The sequence below is a fragment of the Perca fluviatilis genome, chromosome 15 (genome assembly GCF_010015445.1).
Source record: "Perca fluviatilis chromosome 15, GENO_Pfluv_1.0, whole genome shotgun sequence".
Classification (NCBI taxonomy): Eukaryota; Metazoa; Chordata; class Actinopteri; order Perciformes; family Percidae; genus Perca; species Perca fluviatilis.
The window spans coordinates 32332435-32353880 of record NC_053126.1 but is presented as its reverse complement, the minus strand read 5'-3'; the positions used below and the strand labels follow the sequence as shown (position 1 = coordinate 32353880).

At 41.6% G+C, this 21446-nt stretch overlaps 1 protein-coding gene across 4 annotated transcripts in view; it reads left to right on the top strand.

The window, feature by feature from the left end:
* LOC120574991 (TANK-binding kinase 1-binding protein 1-like) overlaps nucleotides 1-21446 on the top strand; it is a 71510-nt gene that overhangs the window by 32955 nt on the left and 17109 nt on the right. For 2 of the 4 annotated variants that reach the window (XM_039825548.1, XM_039825547.1), the window contains exons 2-4: nucleotides 12373-12610; nucleotides 12823-12954; nucleotides 21307-21411. In XM_039825548.1, the coding sequence (XP_039681482.1) occupies nucleotides 12380-12610; nucleotides 12823-12954; nucleotides 21307-21411 (468 nt within the window). In that variant the 5' untranslated portion in view covers nucleotides 12373-12379. The remainder of the gene's footprint in view (nucleotides 1-12372; nucleotides 12611-12822; nucleotides 12955-21306; nucleotides 21412-21446) is intronic. The other 2 variants (XM_039825546.1, XM_039825545.1) reach the window with 2 other exon arrangements.

The following is a 21446-nucleotide window of genomic DNA, read 5'->3' as shown; positions in this document are numbered from 1 at the left end:
ACTAAGCGTGTCATGTTGTGTCGAGCCTTCATAATATTTAAAAAATAACGATTTTGACATGTATTAGCAGCAAGTTGGCTTGCTGCTAATACACTAGCAGGTCTTGAGGAAAGCCACTTGCTAATCTTCAAATTAAACAAAAAGACGATGACAGCAGACCTGATATAGATATCAGGCCTACTGTCAATGGTTAGATTAGAATCTAACCAGGTACTTGGCAAACTTCATTCTTACCTTAACATTCAGCCGACTCAACCATAAACTCAGCCTCTGGAAATGTGGTCTGCTGTTTATTTTCAATCAGGAGGGAACGGGTGTGCGTGCCAGTTTGTGGTTTTACGGAACAGCGTAAATGAAACAAGCTTATTGTTTGTTGAGGGTTTGTACTTGAGAAGATCGACTGGGATAACTAAATAATGCATGTACATGAAAGAAAACACAATGTTATTGTATTTTGAACAAATGCAGATGAATTTCAAACAATACATTTTCATGTAAAGATACAAACTGAGACTTTTATTGTTAATTTCACAGATTTAATTTACGTTATATCTACAAATGCTCAGAATCACTTTTTTCAGTGTATATTTTGCAAGCACGTTACATTACATTTTGAACAGAAATTAACACTCGCAAAAAATAATTTCGTTTGAGCAAACGTATTTGCATGTTTGCTATTATCCATATTAACGTGCAATAATAACCCCTCTCACGAAATTTACTCATGTGCCCTCTCAAAAACCCTTTATCTGCGCGCAGGTGGAGACTGCTGCACTCCGGTCATGTCTCCCTTGCTCTCAACTCTTGACACACTCGCTCAAATTTTCACAGTGTGCCACAAAACAAGCCTATCGGAGAATTAAAGCTCAATTCTGATTGGCTGTTCGTCTCCAATTAAATCGAAAGTAGCAGGAAACGTAAATCTAGGAGGAACAGATTTTTTCAGTCATCACCTGCTGGTCAGCAAACTGGTACATCATATACTGACTACAGTGGAACTGTTTGACTAACGTTACTGGATTAAAACACATTAAAACACATACGGTCTACGGTTGCATAGACCTATACGGTCTATGCAGCTGACATGTCATCTGAACAGGCCTCGCAGCACTGTAGCTAAGTTAGGTCAAGGGCGCGGCCAGTGAAGACGCAGAGTTTCGTGGTTGAGTCGGAGTTATCAGTTTTCATCCCCCTTAACCCTTATTTCTGAACAACTTAAAAATTATATCTACTCCGGGATACCTCCTTACATCTTCCTATGCATTTTCATCAGGACTGTACCGGTTTAACTCTGAAATTTACTTTGAAAACCGTCAAGCGAAAGCTAAGCTAGCTAAAGTCGAACGCAGTCTTACGTTAACTTAAAAACCAGGTAATGTTAACGTCAACTAAAACTGAACAGCTGTAACTATGCCCTGGTCTGAGTAGGGTGTCAAACAAAAAGAAAAAGAAGGAAAACTCCTCTCCAAGAAGACAACAGATACTTCAACCAGAGGTATGAAGGTAACGGCCAATACCCAGGCTAGTGCTGAGTCGGCAGTCCCTACTATGTCAGCATGACTATAGTAACGTTATCTCCAACACCGGCAAACAGAACCCAGTGCTGTCACCTTTGCCACACTCCGACCCTGACTCTCCATCCAAACCAGAGGGAAAGAGAATGAAAAGCTGCGTAACAATGGCTGAGTTGCAGAATAATGTTGCTGGCCTAATCAATGAGCGCGCCGACAATCTGGAGAGCATGATAAACCAACAACACAGTCAGCATTGACGACTTAAAAAAAATCCATTGACTTTATGTTTGCAGAAATTGAAATCTGATGTATGGTCAGTGAAGGCAACAGGTGAGAATAACATCCAGAGGCTGTCAACCTTGGAGCTAAGAATTAACGAGGCAGAAAGATATCAGCGAAGATGGCACTTGAGGGTCCACGGCATCCCAGAAGACAGACAGGAAAACATCAAAGTCAAAGTAGCCGACATTTGCTGTGCTCTAATCAGTGAGACCCTGGCAAAGATCAGTGAGCAACTTGGTGTGGAGGAAAGATAAGGGCTGCAGCTTTCTCGCAGAGAATAAACTAAGATTCACGGAAGACCTGACGACTTCTGACAAGACAGTGCGGGAAAAGCTCTGGCCCTAGAAAGGAAGGAAAGAAAGCCCACTTCGCTGGGACTCGGGTGATAATTGAGGGGAAGGAGATCTATCCATCGCTGTTTCCACCTGAAGTACAATCTGCACGTCTGTAAGCATCGATCTCAACATTTATTACACTGCCTTTATCTGTTGTTTATCTCAATGCCAGGGTTTTTATTTTAGTTTATTAACAGCAGAAATCTGATTTCTATTTCTTTCAGTAGGTAATGACGTTTATTTTTGGAAATCTCAGTGGGAAAATGACGTGGTTTTTGCGCGGTTCAGTAAGATCTGCAGGGGTTGCTATTTTAAAAAACAGCTTTCATGATTCTATTTCGCATTTAGAAAGTGACCATAATGGCGGTTATGTGTTGTATGGATGACAAGATTCTGCTTCTTGCCAACTTGTATGGTTTAACTCTAAATGTGAAAATTACTTTTTGTTTGATGTCTTAGAAGCTTGGTTTACACACTGGTTATCCAAATACCCTAATATTCTATTTTGTGTGGGTGGAGATTTCAACATTGCCCTTGACGAAGCATTAGATAGGTGGCCTCAAAGTAGAAACAACTGTGCAGCTGTTCACACATGTTTCATTTGACAGATATATGGAGGGTCAAAAACCCTAATGCCAAACTTTATATGTGGAATAATAAGGCCTGTACGCATTGATTATTGGTTAATTTCTGATTGTTTAGATGTAAATAACATTAATGTTAACATACGTATGACTCCATTAACAGACCATAGAGCTGTGTCGTTACAAATCTCATTTAAATCATACTCTACTCACTCATTTACTGGAAACTAAATAATTCTGTTCTGCAACATGATGTTGTCATCAAAGAGATCCAAACATTGATAAACTATTTTTTGTTTGAGGCCTCAATTGATAAATGCTTTTTCAGAAATTGGGACCGCTTTAAATTTGAGGTTGCTAAAGTATTTTAGAGACTATGGGTCCTCTTTGTCCAAATCTAGAAAATGGGAGGAAACACAAATAATTACTAGAATAACTGTGCCCACTCAAATCTCACCTGAAAATGTATCAGATATGACTTACAAGATTTATTGTCACTGCAAATAAAGCTAAATGAAATAACCAGCGAAACAAACGAAAGTGGAGGGAGCTTTTTTGAGGTCAAGGAGAAAGTGTCTGGAGGAAGGAGAGCAAAACACAGCATATTTTTTTTCCGATTAGGAAAGTCTTTAAGTAAATACAATTCTGTTAGAACTAAATATCAATGGTGTTATTATATATTATTACTGATGATCCTAAAAAGATAGCTACTTTCTGTTCCACTTTTTACCAAAAATTGTAAAAAATCGAACACTTTTTTTGGTTTTCTCGCAGAAACAAACTCTATTGAGATTGATCAAAAAGAATTTTGTGCCAGTCCAATAACATCAGATGAAGTACTGTTTGCCATCCGACACCTAAAACTCAGTAAATCTCCTGGTGTTGTGGGATTAAACTTTGAATTTTATATTGCTTTTGCAGATCAGTTAGTGTCTTTCCTTCTCGTATGTTTATAGAAAGCATTGAAAGACAAACTTTTCCTCCAACTTTATCTCAAGGACTTTTAACCATTATTCCAAGGCCTAAGAAACACCGACAGCTCATTGATAATTGGTGGCCAATTTGCCTGCTTAATAATGTTTACAAAATGTTAATATTAATGGACAGAGCATGTGTGACGTCACCCATTGGTTTGTGGAGATCTGCTATGAGTCGTCTAATGTTCACAGCCCAGACTAGCAGCTAACTTCTACACACCTAAGTAGCCCGTATGAGCTAATTAGATGTATGTGAATTTAATTTAGCCAGTCTCCTACATACGTTGTCCTACGGCAGGGGTGGGCAATTCATTTTCCCAAGGGGCCACATGAGAATCAGGGACTGTTGTGGAGGGCCGGACCAATAGGCTAAACTCAATTCTCAGACGGCACGTTCTCAAATGTCTCTTTTTTCTCTGGGCATATTAGCGCAGCAGAGTCCACCAAACACTCTTTAATAAACTCCCCTTCAGAAAATGGCTTACTGTTTTTGGCGATTTTGTGGGATATCACAAAGCTGGTCTTGACTGCTGCATCCCTGGATGCCTTGTTGCTTTTGCAGATAACTAACAAAGCTTCAGATGTTGTTGTTGTATTTCTCTGCGTGTTAAGTATTGTAGTGGCAATTCAAATTATAATTCTTTAACACAGCGATCTGTTCTCCGAAAACGCATGGATTTACCTTTGACTTCAGTAAATAAATACTTAGAAGTCCATGTTTGGTTAAAAACTCGGCACTCTGTATCGACCTCTCTTTCTTTCCCATGAGCTGACATTTTGAGGGATAACAGCTCATTTAAGTCCATGCTAACGTCTCCCACTCAGTTCGCGGCTCGCCGACACAGGGGCCCGACACATTGCAGTTCTTCTTCTACTTCTTTTTAATTGCGACTTGCAACCAGAGAAGAAGAAGCTGCATACGTTCGCACAAAGAATGCCCAGGTCTGGTCTACTAACTTATGCCTCATCTCTAGATGTGAATGAACAGACTTCTAAGACCATTGACAGCATGCTTTATTACTTTGTGTAGAAAAACAGAATACACTATATTAGAAGAACAGTCTTTTTGAAATAGGGCTTATCACGGTCTACCCTGGCTGTAGATAGGTGGAACAACGCATTTTTTGTCTCAGTGCAAGCAATTAAGTAGTTTTTTTGTCTTTTGTTGGCTCACTTTTACTCACAACATGCTAACCGGCAACATAGGATTCCATTCACTACGCTAAGCTAACTAGCGGCGGCGCTGCCGGTGTTGCACCGGACTAAAACAATGCATGCACAAAAAATGCGTTGGCCCACCTATTTACAGCTAGGGGAGACCGTGATAAGACCTATTTCAACAAACGGTGGCGTATCCCTTTAATGAACTCCTATGAACATGGTGGTGTGAACTTTCTTGACTTTTCTACTCTTAACAAGACTTTCAAGATAAATTAGATCAAGCACTTTCTTAGAAATCCATCTACATTTGGAACTGTATCCCTAATTAGTTGTTTTTAAAATTTAGAGGCCTGAAATTAGTTTTACTGTGTTGCTACAATTTTTAAGCTATCAAATGTTCACAAGCAAATGCTTATTTATTGGTCCTTAATTTATAAACACAACTTCTCACCACATGGATACTACATCTGGAACAATATTATACAAGCACAAATCATTGTGTATAGAAAACTGGTTTTCACAATGGCATTTTTCTGGTTATTCAACTCCTCAATTCTAGTGGCGATTTGTTGTCATACTATGACTATAGAATATGCTTTAGTGTTTGATGCAATTCCCTCTGGTGCTGTACAACTGCTCAGGAACTCAGTAGCACCTGAGATAACTTAATGGCCATTAGATTATATTAGATAATAACTGTGATATACGTGCTTTATTTCAAAAAGAAATGTTCTCTGTTCCAAATGTGGTCTCTTACTGGAATAATGTCACTCCAGACTTGAACTGGAAGAAAATCTGGTGCTTACCATTGAAATATCTGATTACAAATAAGGTTAAAGAGGTGTCTCTTAAAATGATTCATCAATTTGTCCCTGCAATGTATTTCTACAAAGATACAAAAAGGACATTAATGTGGACTGCTCCTTTTGTAAATTGGCTCCTGAAGATTTATTTCACCTATTTTGGTCCTGATCTATCTCCTGTATTTTTTGGCATGATGTCAGTACCTTTATTTCCCTTACACATTGACTATGACATATGAAAGTGTATTGTTTGGGTTCTTTTCTTACACTTCCATCAAGACAAATAAATACTACATCATTAATTTGATACTGTTACTCGTTAAACTTAATATTCATAAGTCTAAATTTGCCAACCACAAACCATATTTTTTAATATTCGAAAATGATCTCAAACATTACATTTCATCAATTCAGTATTCTAAAAACAAAAAAACTATTAAAACCATCAACCTATGTACCCACTATAAGATCTTTGTAATCTGATGTATTTGTTAGTTAAGTGCATATTTGTGTTTTATTTATTTCTGTTCTGACTGCCTGTCTTTGAATGTTGTTAAAATAAAGACAATAATAATAAAAAAAGCTAAGTTGGTCTCACAATGCGAGACTGAACAGCAATAAGCCTACTACATGTCACACTATAGCCACATGTAAGTAGTTTTTAATACTTTGGTTACATTACCGTGTTTTATTAACCATTATTCTGTTGATATATTAGCTTGCAAAGGAGCTATCTGTTGCTAACGCTAATTTATCTCAAAAACCAGAAACGTTAGCTAACTACAGGCGCGCGGCAACCTATTTTTGACCAGGGGTGCTGAATAACAAAATAATGGATGTCTTACGATTTCTGCCCCCAACCTAAATATGTCATTTTAGCTCAGTGTATGGGTGAGAGTGAGAAGTTTTAGAAAAGTCCTGGGCAGCCACAAATTCCACTGTTCCACAATTATGCGACAGCACTCGCCACTCCGACTCCACTGCGCGCACCCACATCACAGAAGCGCACTTGACATCATTTGCCTGTTTCAGTATATAGCTACGGTATACTTTTCTGGTCGTCAAAACCACACCAGAGATGTTTGGCTTGAAAATATATGCTAATAATCAGGCTGCAATGACCTCGCCAACAATTTCCTAACTTGTGCCTTCTCCACGGCAAATGTGTACTAACCACCTCACAGCGGTTTCTGTTACACAAAACATACGCAATGAAAACAATCATACTTACAGGCATTGCTCTCACAGGGAACAGAATTATCTTTAAAGCAACTTATTATTTTTGCAGAATAACCAAAGTTTCCGGAGACACTGAAACAGCGTATAAACGGTAGTTCTTTTCCACACATAAACAGGAAGTAAGCTGACCATATTCCTGTATTTCAGGATAATTACCAATTGTGCCCAGTAGATGGCACTCTAACACAACAAATTAATTATCATTCATTCTGAGCTCAGCTGAAAAGACCGTTGAAAAGTTTCTGTCCCGAATCTCCTTCCAGGATAACTGAAGTTGCTTGGCTTACAGGGCTTTTTGAATCCTTCTGTAAAGTTATCGTTAGATGCTATGATGGTGCTGCTAACGTTAGCCGAGTTGCTTGCTAATGTTATTTCAGATTCAGGTTTGCCTTTTACAGATGAAATCTTGCTAATTTTAGCTGCATTACTATGCTGGAAGAAACCATCTTGTATCCTTTTCTGCGACATATTCTTCTCTACAACTAACGTTCCAGTCAATTAGCCTCAGCCTGCTCGCTTCTCAGCGAGTCACTTGACTCACTTTCACTTTGACCTCTATAGCAGCTATAACAGTTACTTTTTAGTAGGCTATATTCAAACCTATCCATAACCCTTTTTTGCTATTTGCCTCATTATTTGATATACAAAAATATAAATAATGTCAGACAGCGAATAAGTAATTATTTAAAAAATATATAAAATCCAGCTCCTCAGCACCCCCTTCCCACGCCCTTGGCTAACTACTGCCAAGATATGGTTTCACTGGAGACCGGAAGGTGTTGTAAGACTCGTGAAGTGTTGTCATGGGTTTGCACTGTGCATGGTAACGTTAGTATATCCTTATTTATTTTTAAATCTATTTCAAATGAAACCATATCTTGGCAGCAACGTTAGTTAGGTAGGCCTACTGCTTTTTGACTTAAATTAGCTAACGTTAGCATTAGCAATGGATAGCTACTTTGCAAGCCAATAAGATATAGCTTTGGCAAACAGAATCAAGGTTAATAAAACATGCAGTCCCTCCAGAAAAACACGATTATGCGATCGCATAATTCAATGCATAATCAGCCAAAGTCCGCATATGTATGGGGGGCCGCATTTTTTCAAATACGCCGCACTTTTGCCACATAAATTGCCGATTTCTGCTCAAAATATGCAGGGCTTGCATGATTTTATAATCCCCGCATTTTCGTTGTAAAAAAGTCACATAGCTATATCTTAGCAGAAAGTTGAAAAATGTTGCGTTTACTTCACACAAGAGCAGCCATTTTCCCCTCTTGCTATGGGAACGTTATGAAGTGACGTAATTACGCGACGTGAACTTCATTGAAAAGCAGGGTGTTGGAGGTTGAATTTGACATGCACTTTGAGTCTCTTAAGTTGGTATCCAATAAGAAAGCTATCTTAATATCTGATATTATCTGAAATTTCTTTGTTTAAGTGCTCCTGCTGTCTATATTATTAACGATTTTTGTATCTTTTATTTCCCTCTGTTAAGACTATTACTTTTATTTGTACTTTCATATTATATTATTTGTATATATTTTTGTATCTTATTTGTTTACGTATTGCGATGACTGAATATCTGTAAATTATATTTTTAAATAAAGTAAAAAACAAAAAAGCAGGGTGTGGGGGAATCACTTTTTTTTCTCTTTTTCATCAAACCGCAGTTTTTGCAAGTTCCCGCAATTTTTGGAAGTTCCCGAAATTTTTGCAAGTTCCCGCAATTTCATCGCATAAAATTGCATAAATATCCCGCATATTCCATCGCATTTTTTAAGAAAACGTGCTGCATAATCAAGGATTTTTGCCTGCAAGGACTGAACATGATAACTATGTAACCAGTTTTACAGACTTCTTACATGTGTGACATTTTAGGTGGGTTCAGATGACATTAATGGATGCATAGACTTTATCTATGCTGGGCTAACGTTAGATTGCTTGTGAAGGATGGTTAGTCACACAAGGAGATATGTTATTGTAATTATGTATTATGAAATTTTTTTTATTATGATTAACACAACTATTAAGGCATGCCTGTAATATACCGGTAGGTAAATAATATAAAATACTGTAGATCAGTGCTTTCCAGCCTTTCTGGTCTGAGGTTCCCCCACAGCCCTGTCATATTCACTCACATACCCGCCCCATCAATTCCCAATGTGTTCGCACTATTTATTATTACTATAATAAATACATGTTATTATACCAACCTAAATGTTTACAGTTCAACTGCATGAAAATGTACAGTTCAACAGTTGAATTCTGTAAACATTTAGGTTGGTTTGGTCAGAAATTCTACTAGCTAGGCCTTCTACTTGAAGTGTGGTTAATGTTTCAACAGTCATCCATTACTTTTAGCTAATCATTTGAACCGTTTAGTCAGTAGTCCTACTTTTAGCTATTTATTTCTACCATTCATTACTTTGCTATACTGAATGTTTAAACATCTGTGTTGAGCTGTTTTAGCTGCTATATTGTTTTAAATAAATCATAATTTCAATTATTTTTTTGCTTAGTTAAGCTGCTCCACAATCTTTCCAAGTACCCCCTGGCAACAGCAGAAATACCCCTTGCTGGGGAATCACTGCAGGTGTTGTGTCAAAGACTGTTCCCCCGTAGATATAGGTTTCCTGGTACTTGCAATCTAATTGGAGACGAACAGCCAATGAGAGTTGACCTTTAATTCTCTGACTAGTTGGTTTTGTGGCACACTTGTAACACTGTGAAACTTTGAGCGAGTGTGTCAAGAGTTGAGCGTGCAGAGTGAAGAGGTTGAGAGTGAGGGAGACATGACCAGAGCGCAGCAGCGTCTACCTGAGCGCAGAGAAAGAGTTTTTGAGAGGGCACATGAGTAAACTGCGTGAGAGTTAATATGGATCATAGCAAACATGCAAATACATTTATTGAGCACGGAATAGAATATGTTTGCGAGTGTTAATTTCTGTTCAAAATGTAATGTAATGTGCTCGCAAAATATAGTTCTCTGTGCTCAAAACATATAATTACTCCCTCAGGAATGAGGCACATATTTAATGCCATAAAGGAAGAGGTATGGCTGTTGTGAACCAATGCTCATGTATGAAATATTAATGTACTGCAGAGCTGCACGTTCCATCCAGCTGCTCAGATCTCTTCTGGCTCAGCATCTCAAGACTATTCTACATGAGGTCTTGCAGATAGGCTAAATGCAGTTTTAATTTTATATTGTCAGACTTCGTATCATCCATATAGATTATAAAAAACACAGACACATCTGTGACTTAACCAATGTTTAGGTTTTTGAAGAGACATTTGAAAATCTAGAATTTGGATTCTGCTTACATCTTGTTGATTGTTTAGATCCGGAAAATGGGAAAGTAGGCTGCACAAACAGGATGCTACTACCAAGTGTTGTCAGTCAAGCCAGCAGAATCAGAATCAGCTTTAATTGCCAAGTAGTGTCAACACATAAAGGGAATCGGACTCTAGCTTTTTGTTGCTGTCAAAGTACATACACAGGAATAGATATATGGCTAAAAACAAGGACAACAAAGCTGAACAAGGTAAACATAAACATTTCACTATGTACAGATATAAGTTTGTATATAAAAAAGTGCATAAATATGCATACGTACACATAAGTACACATACTGGTAAGTACACACACACACTAGAGTGGTGATCTGGACATATTTTTCTGTCCGAGCCCGGCCTGCGTCCGACAGAGCAGTAACTGAACCCGGCCCGAGCCCGACAGGCATTAAAATATTTATGTCCGAGCCCGACCCAAGCCCGACAGTTAAAATGTCATTTTTTTCTCATACTAATGGCACATGTATGTTTGTTTGTGTGGAAAACACGATTTTATTAAGCAACTGTAGGAAGGCATTCGTAAATGTCAACAGATGAGCGAATAAGCGCACACGGGGCAACAAGCGCACGTTAATAAGCTGTTTAATTTAAAATGTTCAATGTGTTAACCTTTCCTGATTGCTTTGTTTCCGAGCGTGGTCAGAAAACCAGGGGAGACTCGTTACCTCCAGGGCCGACTATAAAATCAATAACGTCGGGGTTAAAATCCTGTTCCTGGTGAGCAAATGAATAAACTTGGCTTTCAGTCTGGGGTTTATTTTGGACACCGCACACTGTGTACAAAACTTAAACTTATTCCACCAACTCTGCTCCAGTCGCATCTACACGTCTGCTTCCTCTTTCTCTATTTCTCTTCTGCCCACTTTCCACACACACACACACACACACACACACACACACACACACACACACACACACACACACACACACACACACACACGCACTGAGCTCTCTAAAGCCCGAGACACACCAAGCCGTCGGACGCTGGCGAGGTCGAATCTGTTTGGTGTGTTCCGTACCATCGTCCGTCGGAGGGGCCGTCGGCCTTCATTTTGACATTGATTTGACATGTTGAATCGGAAGGCGGGCACTGCCAGCAGTCAGACTCAAATGACCAATCTGATTGGTAGAGTGCTAACGAAGAGCTGGATGAGCGTCTGGATGAGTCCCTCAAAATCTGACGAAAATCTTTTAAACTGACCTTTGTCGATCTTTTGTCGAAATGAAGACAGATTCAGCAACTGCATGGCCTATTTCTCGCTTAAAATGTTTTCAGAAACACGTTTCGGTGAACTATTTTAGTAAAATATGAGATTGTATTCTGAATAAGCCGCCATGACAGTCTGGCTTTGAATTTCCGGAGAAACCAGACCCATGTGATGCGTTCGTCCAATCAGCTGCCGGTTTTCATTTTTTGGACCACAATACAGATTAGCGTCGCCTACTGTTATGGAGACATATTATGTCTTGTCGCTTTGATGTGTTCCATGGCACTTTTTCGAACAACTCAAAGGGAGATTGATCAGTCCAACTGGCTTTTCTGCCGAGGGTCACCCGTCTGGTTGGTGTGTCACGACCTTTAAAGGAGACGCAGCACCATTTTCAACAAATGCCTTATCATGCTGATGTGACCAAGCCCGACCTGAACCCGCACATTTCTAAATATCTGTCTGAACCCGGCCCGTCGGGTACCGCCAGGTCGCGTCAGGCTCGGGTCGGGTATCACCACTCTTAACACACACACACATAAACTCTATGAGGATTGTAAACAGTAAGACAACAGGGCAATGTAAAAGTGCAAAACTGCCAGTGAGAGACAGGGGCCAGGCAACAAACAATGTATTTTACAGCAGCAGATGGGAAACAGCAAACCTTTGGCTTACGGGCTTAGTGGGCCCCTGGCTGCAGTTTGAAAACACACACACTCTCTGCGACTGTCACCTCTGCCAGGACATGAGTCTTGGGAGATTGTTTGCCATTTAGTGCCCCTGCTGTGTGAGGTGAAGAGTGCAAAGTGACTTACTGAGCTGACATGGCTGTTAGCCTGTCTGTCTGTCTGCCCAAAGTCCAGTCTGTGTTTTCCCAGAGATCAACTACAACTTTTTTTCCTACTTCTACAGCTAACTGATGATGGATCTATTCCGCAGAGGAGAGCTGGGGCTGCTGGGAGGAGAGGGGCTGAGAGATGATGTGGGTGTTCCCGGGATCAGTTGGTCGGCTGATCGGCTGCCAGAGGACATGTACCCAGCGTCAGGACTGGCCCTGGCCGCTGCATATCATGACATCAAGACCCGGCTTGCAAGTCTGGAGAGGGAGAACAGCAGCATCAAGAGGAAGCTTAAACACTACGAGGTCAAGGTGGAGAGCAACACACACACACACACACACACACACACACACACACACACACACACACACACACACACACACACACACACACACACACACAATACATCACCTTTTATTGTCCATTTTTTTGCAAATCACTACAGAGCTCCAGACTTGTAATGCATGAATGCATTCTTTTCTGGAAAGTCAATCTCCTCTCTTCTCCTCTCTTCTCCTCTCAGTTCCCTATGATCAGTGAGTTTGGAGAGGAAAGGATACTGTGCTGTTCCTGTGAGCCCATCATCAAGGATACCAGTGTAATCCAATCAGAGACCACCAACCTACAACAGAGGATCAACTCTCTCACTCAGGAGGTACTTTGTGATTGAAGAAATCAGGTTCAGGTTTCAGGCTCAGGTTGGCTGGCTGACTAAACATGGAGGGACTAGAATATCTGTTGCTATTTTATTTTGAGAGCAAATTGCCCCACAATATGAATACAGTTTGATTATAATTAAAATTTAGTTGGTAACCGTTGTTGTATAAAGTTGTATAATTGCAATATTACACCCAAGGGTCATATTATTGACACTTCAGTAGTTTATATCCACGACGTTCCACTTCTGGGATTGCTCTGTTGCCGCCGGAAATTCATTCTGATGACACTCTTTTCGGCTGGATGTCAGTTACCTTTCGTTTTTTTTTATGTTGGAATTTTAAACTCCGGTGGATTTATGAGGACTATGGTTAACTGCTCCTCAGATCTCTGCAGGGTAAATCCAGACAGCTAGCTAGACTATCTGTCCAATCTGAGATTTCTGTTGTACGACTAAAACAACTTTTGAACGACACATGTTCCACCAAAACAAGTTCCTTCCCGAGGCTATTTTGCAGCAGCACATTGCTCTGTCCGGCCCATGACAATTGTGATTAGTTTAAAGAAATGCGAATAAACCAGAGCCTGTTTTTTCCCATCCCGGAATGCTGTATTGACTAGCCAGACGCTCCTCCGCAGCGCTGTGGAGGAAGATCTGGCAAAGCGAGACTAGCACTTCAGTGATGCTTATCGTTATGGACCTCGGTGCTAGCCGCATCACGGTGGTGCCAACGTTAAATGCCACCCTCTTGTGTGAAATATTGCTTATAGGTTTAACATCTATGGATAGAGTGTCTCCTGACCCATTATGGCCATATATAACCAGAATATTTATGTCCAAAACACACAAACAACATGCTAGCTCTGTGGGTTCAGCGATAGCAGCATCCATAGCAACCACCAGCAGTTTATCCGCAGCAGATCAAGTCATGAAAATGAACATTCTGATTAATAGTAGATGGATTGTGTATAATCAATCAGGAAAATGTTACTTTGCACATAGAGAAAAGAGGAGAGCTGTTGTCACCTCTGTGTAGTAGAGCGAAATCAAGCTTACTCCCGTAACCAATCATGCTTTAGACTGAGATTGGGACCTCCTACCTAATTAACATACAGACACAGAAATACAGAAATAAATGTAGGTGGGCAAAACTGTAGAAATACATTTAAAACATTTATGTATTTATTTATTCTTTTATTTATTTATTTCAGCATTTATTTATTTCAGTATTTATATATTTTATTCATGCATTTATTTCTGCATTAATTATTTTTTCATTTATTTCAGCATTTATATATTTTATTCATGCATTTATTTCTGCATATATTTATTTTTTCATTTCTGTATTTATTTATTTATACATTTATTTATTCCTGTATTTATTTATACATTTATTTATGCATTTATTTATTGAGACCTAACCGGTCAAAATTGAGTCAGGAATGGGGTCTGTAAACTGTAATAGATGTTTACAACATCGTTTTGGAAATAATTGTACTGTTCACCCTAATTTTCTTTCCCAAATATGTCTGACTTATTGACTCTTATTGTCTGACTGCAGGTGGTAATTGACCCATTGGGTTTCCTAACCCCATTTACACTTCATGTATATGTGGGCAGAAGAGAGATAGAGAAAGAGGAAGCAGACGTGTTGTAGATGCAACCGGAGCACAGTTAGTGGTTATTCATGTTATAACGTCAGCCCTGGAGGTAACCAGTCTCCCCTGGTTTTCTGATCACGGTCGGAAACGAAGCGATCAGGAAAGGTTAACCCATTGAACATTTTAACAGCTTATTAATGTGCGCTTGTTGCCCTGTGTGTGCTGATGCGCTCATCTGTTGACATTTCCGAATGCCTTCCTACAGTTGCTTAATAAAAGCTTTCCACAAACGTAGCCTACATGTGTCATTAGTATGAGGAAAAAAAATTAGATTTTAACTGTGTCGGGCTCGGGTCGGGCTCGGGTCGGGCTCGGGTCGGGCTCGGGTCGGGCTCGGACACAAATTTCTTAATACCTTTCGGGCTCGGGACGGGTTCGGTCACGGCTCTGTCGGACGCGGGCCGGCCTCGGACAGAAAAATTCGGCCCGATCCGGACTCTATTGCTGGGTTGCATCAACAGGCCTCCTTTTTGGGGGGCTCTGAACGCCAAACATCTTGTATTTTGTTGCGGCCCCTGACTCCTACATTCTTAAGATACACTAGCTGTCCATCCTGCAGGGGAGCATCACCTTTTGATCATGACATACCTTTCGGCGGTTAGCAGCCTCTTGCAGGTGCCGGTTGGCTCCTTCAAATGCCATCTGGAGCCGGGCTTGGTGCGCCACAATCCAGTTGTGAGTACTGCCCTCTTCTGGAACATCTTTCCTAGCAGGAAGTCAACCGGTAAAAGGGGATCTTGTCCAAACATCAAAAAGAAAGGGGACTCACCAGTAGATTGATGTGGTACAGTGTTCAATTCAATTCAATTTTATTTATAGTATCAAATCATAACACAAGTTATCTCAAGACACTTTACAGATAGAGTAGGTCGAGACCACACTCTATAATTTACAAAGCCCCAACAATTACAGTAATTCCCTCAAGAGCAAGCAGTGCGACAGTGGCGAGAAAAAACTCCCTCTTGGGAAGAAACCTCGGACAGACCCAGGCTCTTGGTAGGCGGTGTCTGACGGTGCCGGTTGGGGATGTGATGAACAGTGGCAATAATAGTCACATTAATAATGGAACAGTGACTTCAAATGATAGTCGTAGTAGTTCATGTCATATGAGGGCGCTGAGGGGGGTTACAGGATGTAGCGTGGCCCAGCAGAGCATGGATGGACGTAGCAGGAAGCAGCAGGGTTCAGCAGGACGTGTTGTGTTGTACGAAAAGATTACTTGAGGCAGGCAGGATATGACCAATCTCTCTTCCTGGTTGTGGCAAGGTGCGATTGAAACATTCACATTGACCATTCCCAGCAGGGTGGTAAGGGGTAGTATGGGACTTTTCAATGCCATACAAGCTGCAAAGCTGTTGGATCAGTGTACTCTCGAAATGTCTTCCCTGGTCTGAGTGGATAAGGCTGGGAACACCAAATTTGCAGAACCACACGTTTACAGTACCTTAGCCACTGTTGATGCCCGCTGGTCATGGGTGGGAAATGCCTGGGTGTACTTTGAGAAGACATCCATCATCACTAGCACATTCTCCTGCCCATTCTTGGATGGCTCTAGCAGAGTAAAGTCCACGACAAAGATTTGGTTTGGGCACGGAGCAAGGAGGTGGCCCATATACGTACGAGTTGACGGCTGTGTGTCCTTCGCTACCTGGCACCTTTCACACTCTTGACACCAGCGCTTCACATCTAGGTGGATACCGGGCCAGTAACATCTCTGCCACACCAAGTTTACAGTTCGTTCTACACTTTGATGACCATGCTCATGATGCAGCTGATGCAAGACCTGACTCTTAAGTGACAAAGGCAAAACCAGCTGGAGAACATCATTACCATCTGGGGAGAAGACTTTGCGATAAAAGCACACCATCTTGCTCCACAATGCGATCCCACTGCTTGATCAATGCCAGGGTCTTTCTCCAGCATCCGGCCGCTTCTTTCTGGTCCAAAACGCCAGGAAGTCATGTATGTTGGCATCTGCTTTCTGCAGGACACGGAGATTAGGGGAAGAGTGACATGGGAAATCAGCATCAGGTGCTGGCATCACAACTTGCTGCATGAACTCAGGAACTTGAGTGCTAGGAGACAGGTGGTCAGTGGTGGATGTACTGGTTGAGTGTTGTCAAGAGAGGGCATCTGCATTGCCAGTACTCTTACCGGGCCTGTACTTGATGACATAGTTAAAGTTAGCAAGTTCTGAAGCCCAGCACTGTTCCACAGCAACCAGCTTTGTTGTTGAAAGGTGACTTAGAGGATTGTTATCAGCATACACCACACATTTATGGCCCGACAGGTATTCTCTAAACTTCTCAGGCATGGGCCAACAGCTCCCAACTTCATGGAACTGTAATTGTTCATATTGCGTTGTGATGGCCTTAGGCCCTGGCTGGCATAACCTAGCCCCTCCTCCTCTATGAGCCCTGTGGGCAGACTCACTACCTGGGCATGACTCAAGGTACCTATCACAGTGCGTGTGTAGAGCACGACATCATTAACTCCTACATTGACTATAGGAATATATTATATATAACTATACCTCTTGTCATTTGAACCAGAGCTGGTGAGGCCATTAAATCAGCAGGCAGCCCAGCACTTGAGGATTCAAACAAGCCATGGTTTCCTGAGTGCTGCTGGGTGCAGGTTGCTGCCACTAGCTTCATAGTACCACCAGGGACTCTGAAAATCCTCCTGCCCTTGACTTTTACTCGACTAGAGCGCTCAAGGGGTGCATTTACCTGGGCCAGGTGACACTGCTGCAGGGCTTTCTGGAGTTGGCTAGGGGCCTGTGAGACAGAGGGAAAATCAAAAAGAGCAGGGCCTGGCACCCGGATAGCTCAGTTGGTAGAGCAGGCGCCCATATACTGTATAGAGGTTTACTCCTCTGCGCAGCGGGCCCAGGTTCGACTCTGACCTGCGGCCCTTTGCTCCACGTCTTTCCCCCTCTCTTCCCTTTCATGTCTTAAAGGGGTGCTAGAATGATTATATAGGGTATTTCACACTGTTCCTTAAGGTCTCCTAATAGGGTATGTAACATTGGTTGGGCTGAAAATGGCCTGGTTGATATTTTATTGGCCCTTATGCATCCCTGTGTTTTGGCCCTATTTCCAACAAGAGCTTTTCTTCCAAATATGGTATGCTCATGAATATTTTGATGAGCTGCGCGCTGATTGGTTGAGCGAATCCCCATACACACACACATTGGAGACGAGACAGTAGGTCTCATATTTCAGACACTGCAATGTTTCATTACCAAATTCACTTCTGAGACTTTTTATGCGAGAAATCAACTATATAAAGCTCAAATATGGGCTGTTTTACGAAAAATTTATAGCTAATTGCTAATTTGGTAAGACGTGTCGGACTTTAGGAGCTCCAAACAGTCGGACGAGAAAGCGGGAGCCTGCTGGGCTCCATACCCAGCGCAAAGTCACCCTTTGTGGATTACTGCACTACCGGGGCTCTGCGGAGCTGGGCGGCTGCCGGCAAAACTATAATATATTTACAGTTTGAATTTCGTCACAGCGCTTATATCACAGCTACCCCAAGGTAGCTTACAAAGCTAACAGTTGTGTCCGATTTCAATTTAAGGCATTTTAGTGAACACAAGGGGTCTTGTTAGGAGGAGCAACTAGCTAGCTATGTGTCCCATTCAATACAATGGGAAAAGATTGCGGCTAGCTAGCTACACTTTCGTTAACTGAAGCAAGACCGACGTGGTTCCAAAAAGAAATACGTGCTGAGGCCAGCTGTAGATAGGCAATCTAACTTAGGTTGTGTTCCAGGGGTGCATCAACTTACCCACCACATGTGCTCACTGCAATCGATAGTCACTGCAAACCTATTCACTGCAAATTGTGTCACTGCAAATCGTGTCATAGTGCTATTATCACTACAAACTGTGCAGGGACCCACACTAGCATGCCTAGCCTCCACTACAAGCTCCACTGAAAAGGAAACAAGTAAAGATAAAAACAACATTTGGTCATATAAAATACAAGCAGACCAAACAGGGAGAGTGCTGTCTGATGGCACTTTAACAACAACAACGTACTAAATGAAACAAAATACAAAAAAACTAAACCAAGGCAAAACAGCAGCTGACAACCTACTAGGCAGAAAACATTTACACATTAAAAACAGGTTTACCAGTAATGTGCAATAACGTTTACTTTCAGTAGCCATCATAACTTACTGATGGTTATTCCTACCTCACACCATGTGCTCAGTAGAACAAGAAATATATCACAACACTCTTGGATTCCTGTCAGACAGGCAAACTGCATCAACATGTGTAAGTCTTAAAAGCATAATGCAGGGTTTCAATCTACTCAACTACCTACATGGTCACAGATCTGATCACATGTAGCAACTGCCAAGAAGAGAACACCAGTGGCAGCCATGATGGCACAGGTGCCTTAAATAAGCTCAGCTAATGAGGGGGGTTTGGTCTGGGTGGAGCTAATAGGATACTAGGGAGTAGGGCTGCACAATTAATCGAATTTTAATCACGATCACGATTTTGGCTTCCCACGATCAAATTTGCGTGATCGAGCGATATTTAAAATGCGTCATTCCGTTCATAGAACAGTTTTTGCAAAGCCAATCTAGCGCTCCATAAACCACTGTCTGATCACATGTCTCCATGAGCCAATCAGAGCTGTTCCCTGCCTGCACCGCGCAGCTTAGTTTCTAGATGTAGACAGTCACAGAGGACAGAGTAACGTGGGAATATTCCACAACAGGTAGCAGTCGGTCATCATAAGCCGGTCACGATGTTTACCAGTTTACCAGTAAACGCAAACGCTTTTTGTCCCGGCTGTGTTGTTTTTCAGACAACAGCAGTGACCAGTGCTAGTTTGTGTCTTTAGCTCATAGCTTTAGCAGCAGACTGTTGGACGTCCCGCTGTTGGAAACCTACAGTGAAATACAGATACACTACACTGTTTAGCAGTCAGCATTTTAGCCGTGTTTAATCCAGTTACTACTGTGGCTAACGGTAGGCTAACGTTAGCTGCTGTGTAACGTGTTATTAGTGTTTACTAGCGTGACATTCAGCGATGTTTATGTTGCCTCTAACGTGGGTTTCGGAGCATCAGAGCGCAACGCAGACATGTAAGTGGCAGTGTAATGAGCCACAGAAATCCGTGTAGCTATTTCGTCTGGTAGATACCGGGCACCACATGCGCCGTTAACGTGAACAGAAAATTGCGTTGCCTGTATCTTTCACGGCAAACATGCATGTGTGGAAAGCGGTCGCACAACAGCTGAAATGGCATACTCCTTCACAGTATCCTTCAATAAAGGAGGAATGTAGCACAATATGGATGTATTAGTAGGAATGTAGCACAATATGGATGTAAAAGCAGTTATAATTATATAATTATGTGACAATAAAATTTTGTTTTGGCTAAAATCAACAAATAATCGTGATAATTAATCGTGATCTCAATATTGATCAAAATAATCGTGATTATCATTTTGGCCATAATCGTGCAGCCCTACTAGGGAGGTGTGTTCAAGAGCAGACACTGCAGGGCTGAATACCTGAAGTTCTGCACACATGCAAACCCCACTACATACAGTTTAGTTCAGAGATTTAGAAAGTCACTGACTATTTAACACAATTGAACACATAACAATACACAGGCACTTCAGTATGTACAGAAGTAAGTGAACACATCACCATTCATTCGGCAGTATGTTCAGACTCTTGCTAGTCCAAGCACTCACGTTCACTTCAGTACGAAACAAGCCTATACAAGCACTGCACATAAAGTAAACAGCTCAGCAGAGACACACACTTATGTACACACAAAGTCCTTGATTTATATTAGATATGAGACAATTGAAATGACAAATAGGGTCTTTAGTTGCGTGGCTAATTTAGCAGATTTTAGTAATTTACGTAGTGAGGACTGTGTTTTCAACAATAAGAATAATGGACAGAATAAAATAAATATTCAACCCATCCATCCATCCATCCATCTTCATCCGCTTATCCGGTGTCGGGGAGCAGCTCCAGCAGGGGACCCCAAACTTCCCTTTCTTGAGCCACATTAATCAGCTCCGACTGGGGGATCCCGAGGCGTTCCCAGGCCAGGTTGGAGATATAATCCCTCCACCTAGTCCTGGGTCTTCCCCGAGGACTCCTCCCAGCTGGACATGCCTGGAACACCTCTCTAGCGAGGCGCCCAGATCCTTACCAGATGCCCGAACCACCTCAACTGGCTCCTTTCGACGCAAAGGAGCAGCGGCTCTACTCTGAGCTCTTCACGGATGACTGAGCTTCTCACCCTATCTCTAAGGGAGCCACCCTCCTGAGGAAACCCATTTTGGCCGCTTGTACCCTGGATCTTGTTCTTTCAGTCATGACCCAGTCTTCATGACCATAGGCGAGGGTAGGAACGAAAACTGACTGGGAGATCGAGAGCTTTGCCTTCTGGCTCAGCTCTCTTTTCGTCACAACGGTGCGATAAATTGAATGTAATACCGCAACCGCTGCGCCGATTCTCCGACCAATCTCCCGCTCCATTGTCCCCTCACTCGCGAACAAAACCCCAAGGTATTTAAACTCCTTCACTTGGGGTAAGGACTCATACCCTACCTGGAGTATTCAACCAAAATTGTAGTAAACCAGAATTATCTGTCAAAGCAAAGTCTGAGAGGTTTCTTCCCCCTCTCTCTGTCTCAGCTCCAGAAGAGTAAGGAAAGAGAGGAGAGGTTGGAGGAAGTCATCCAGGCTTATGAGAAGATTCACTTGGAGAAAAGCAATGTCCAGAGAGACCTAGACAAGATGGTAAACAAACAAACACACAAACACACACACACACA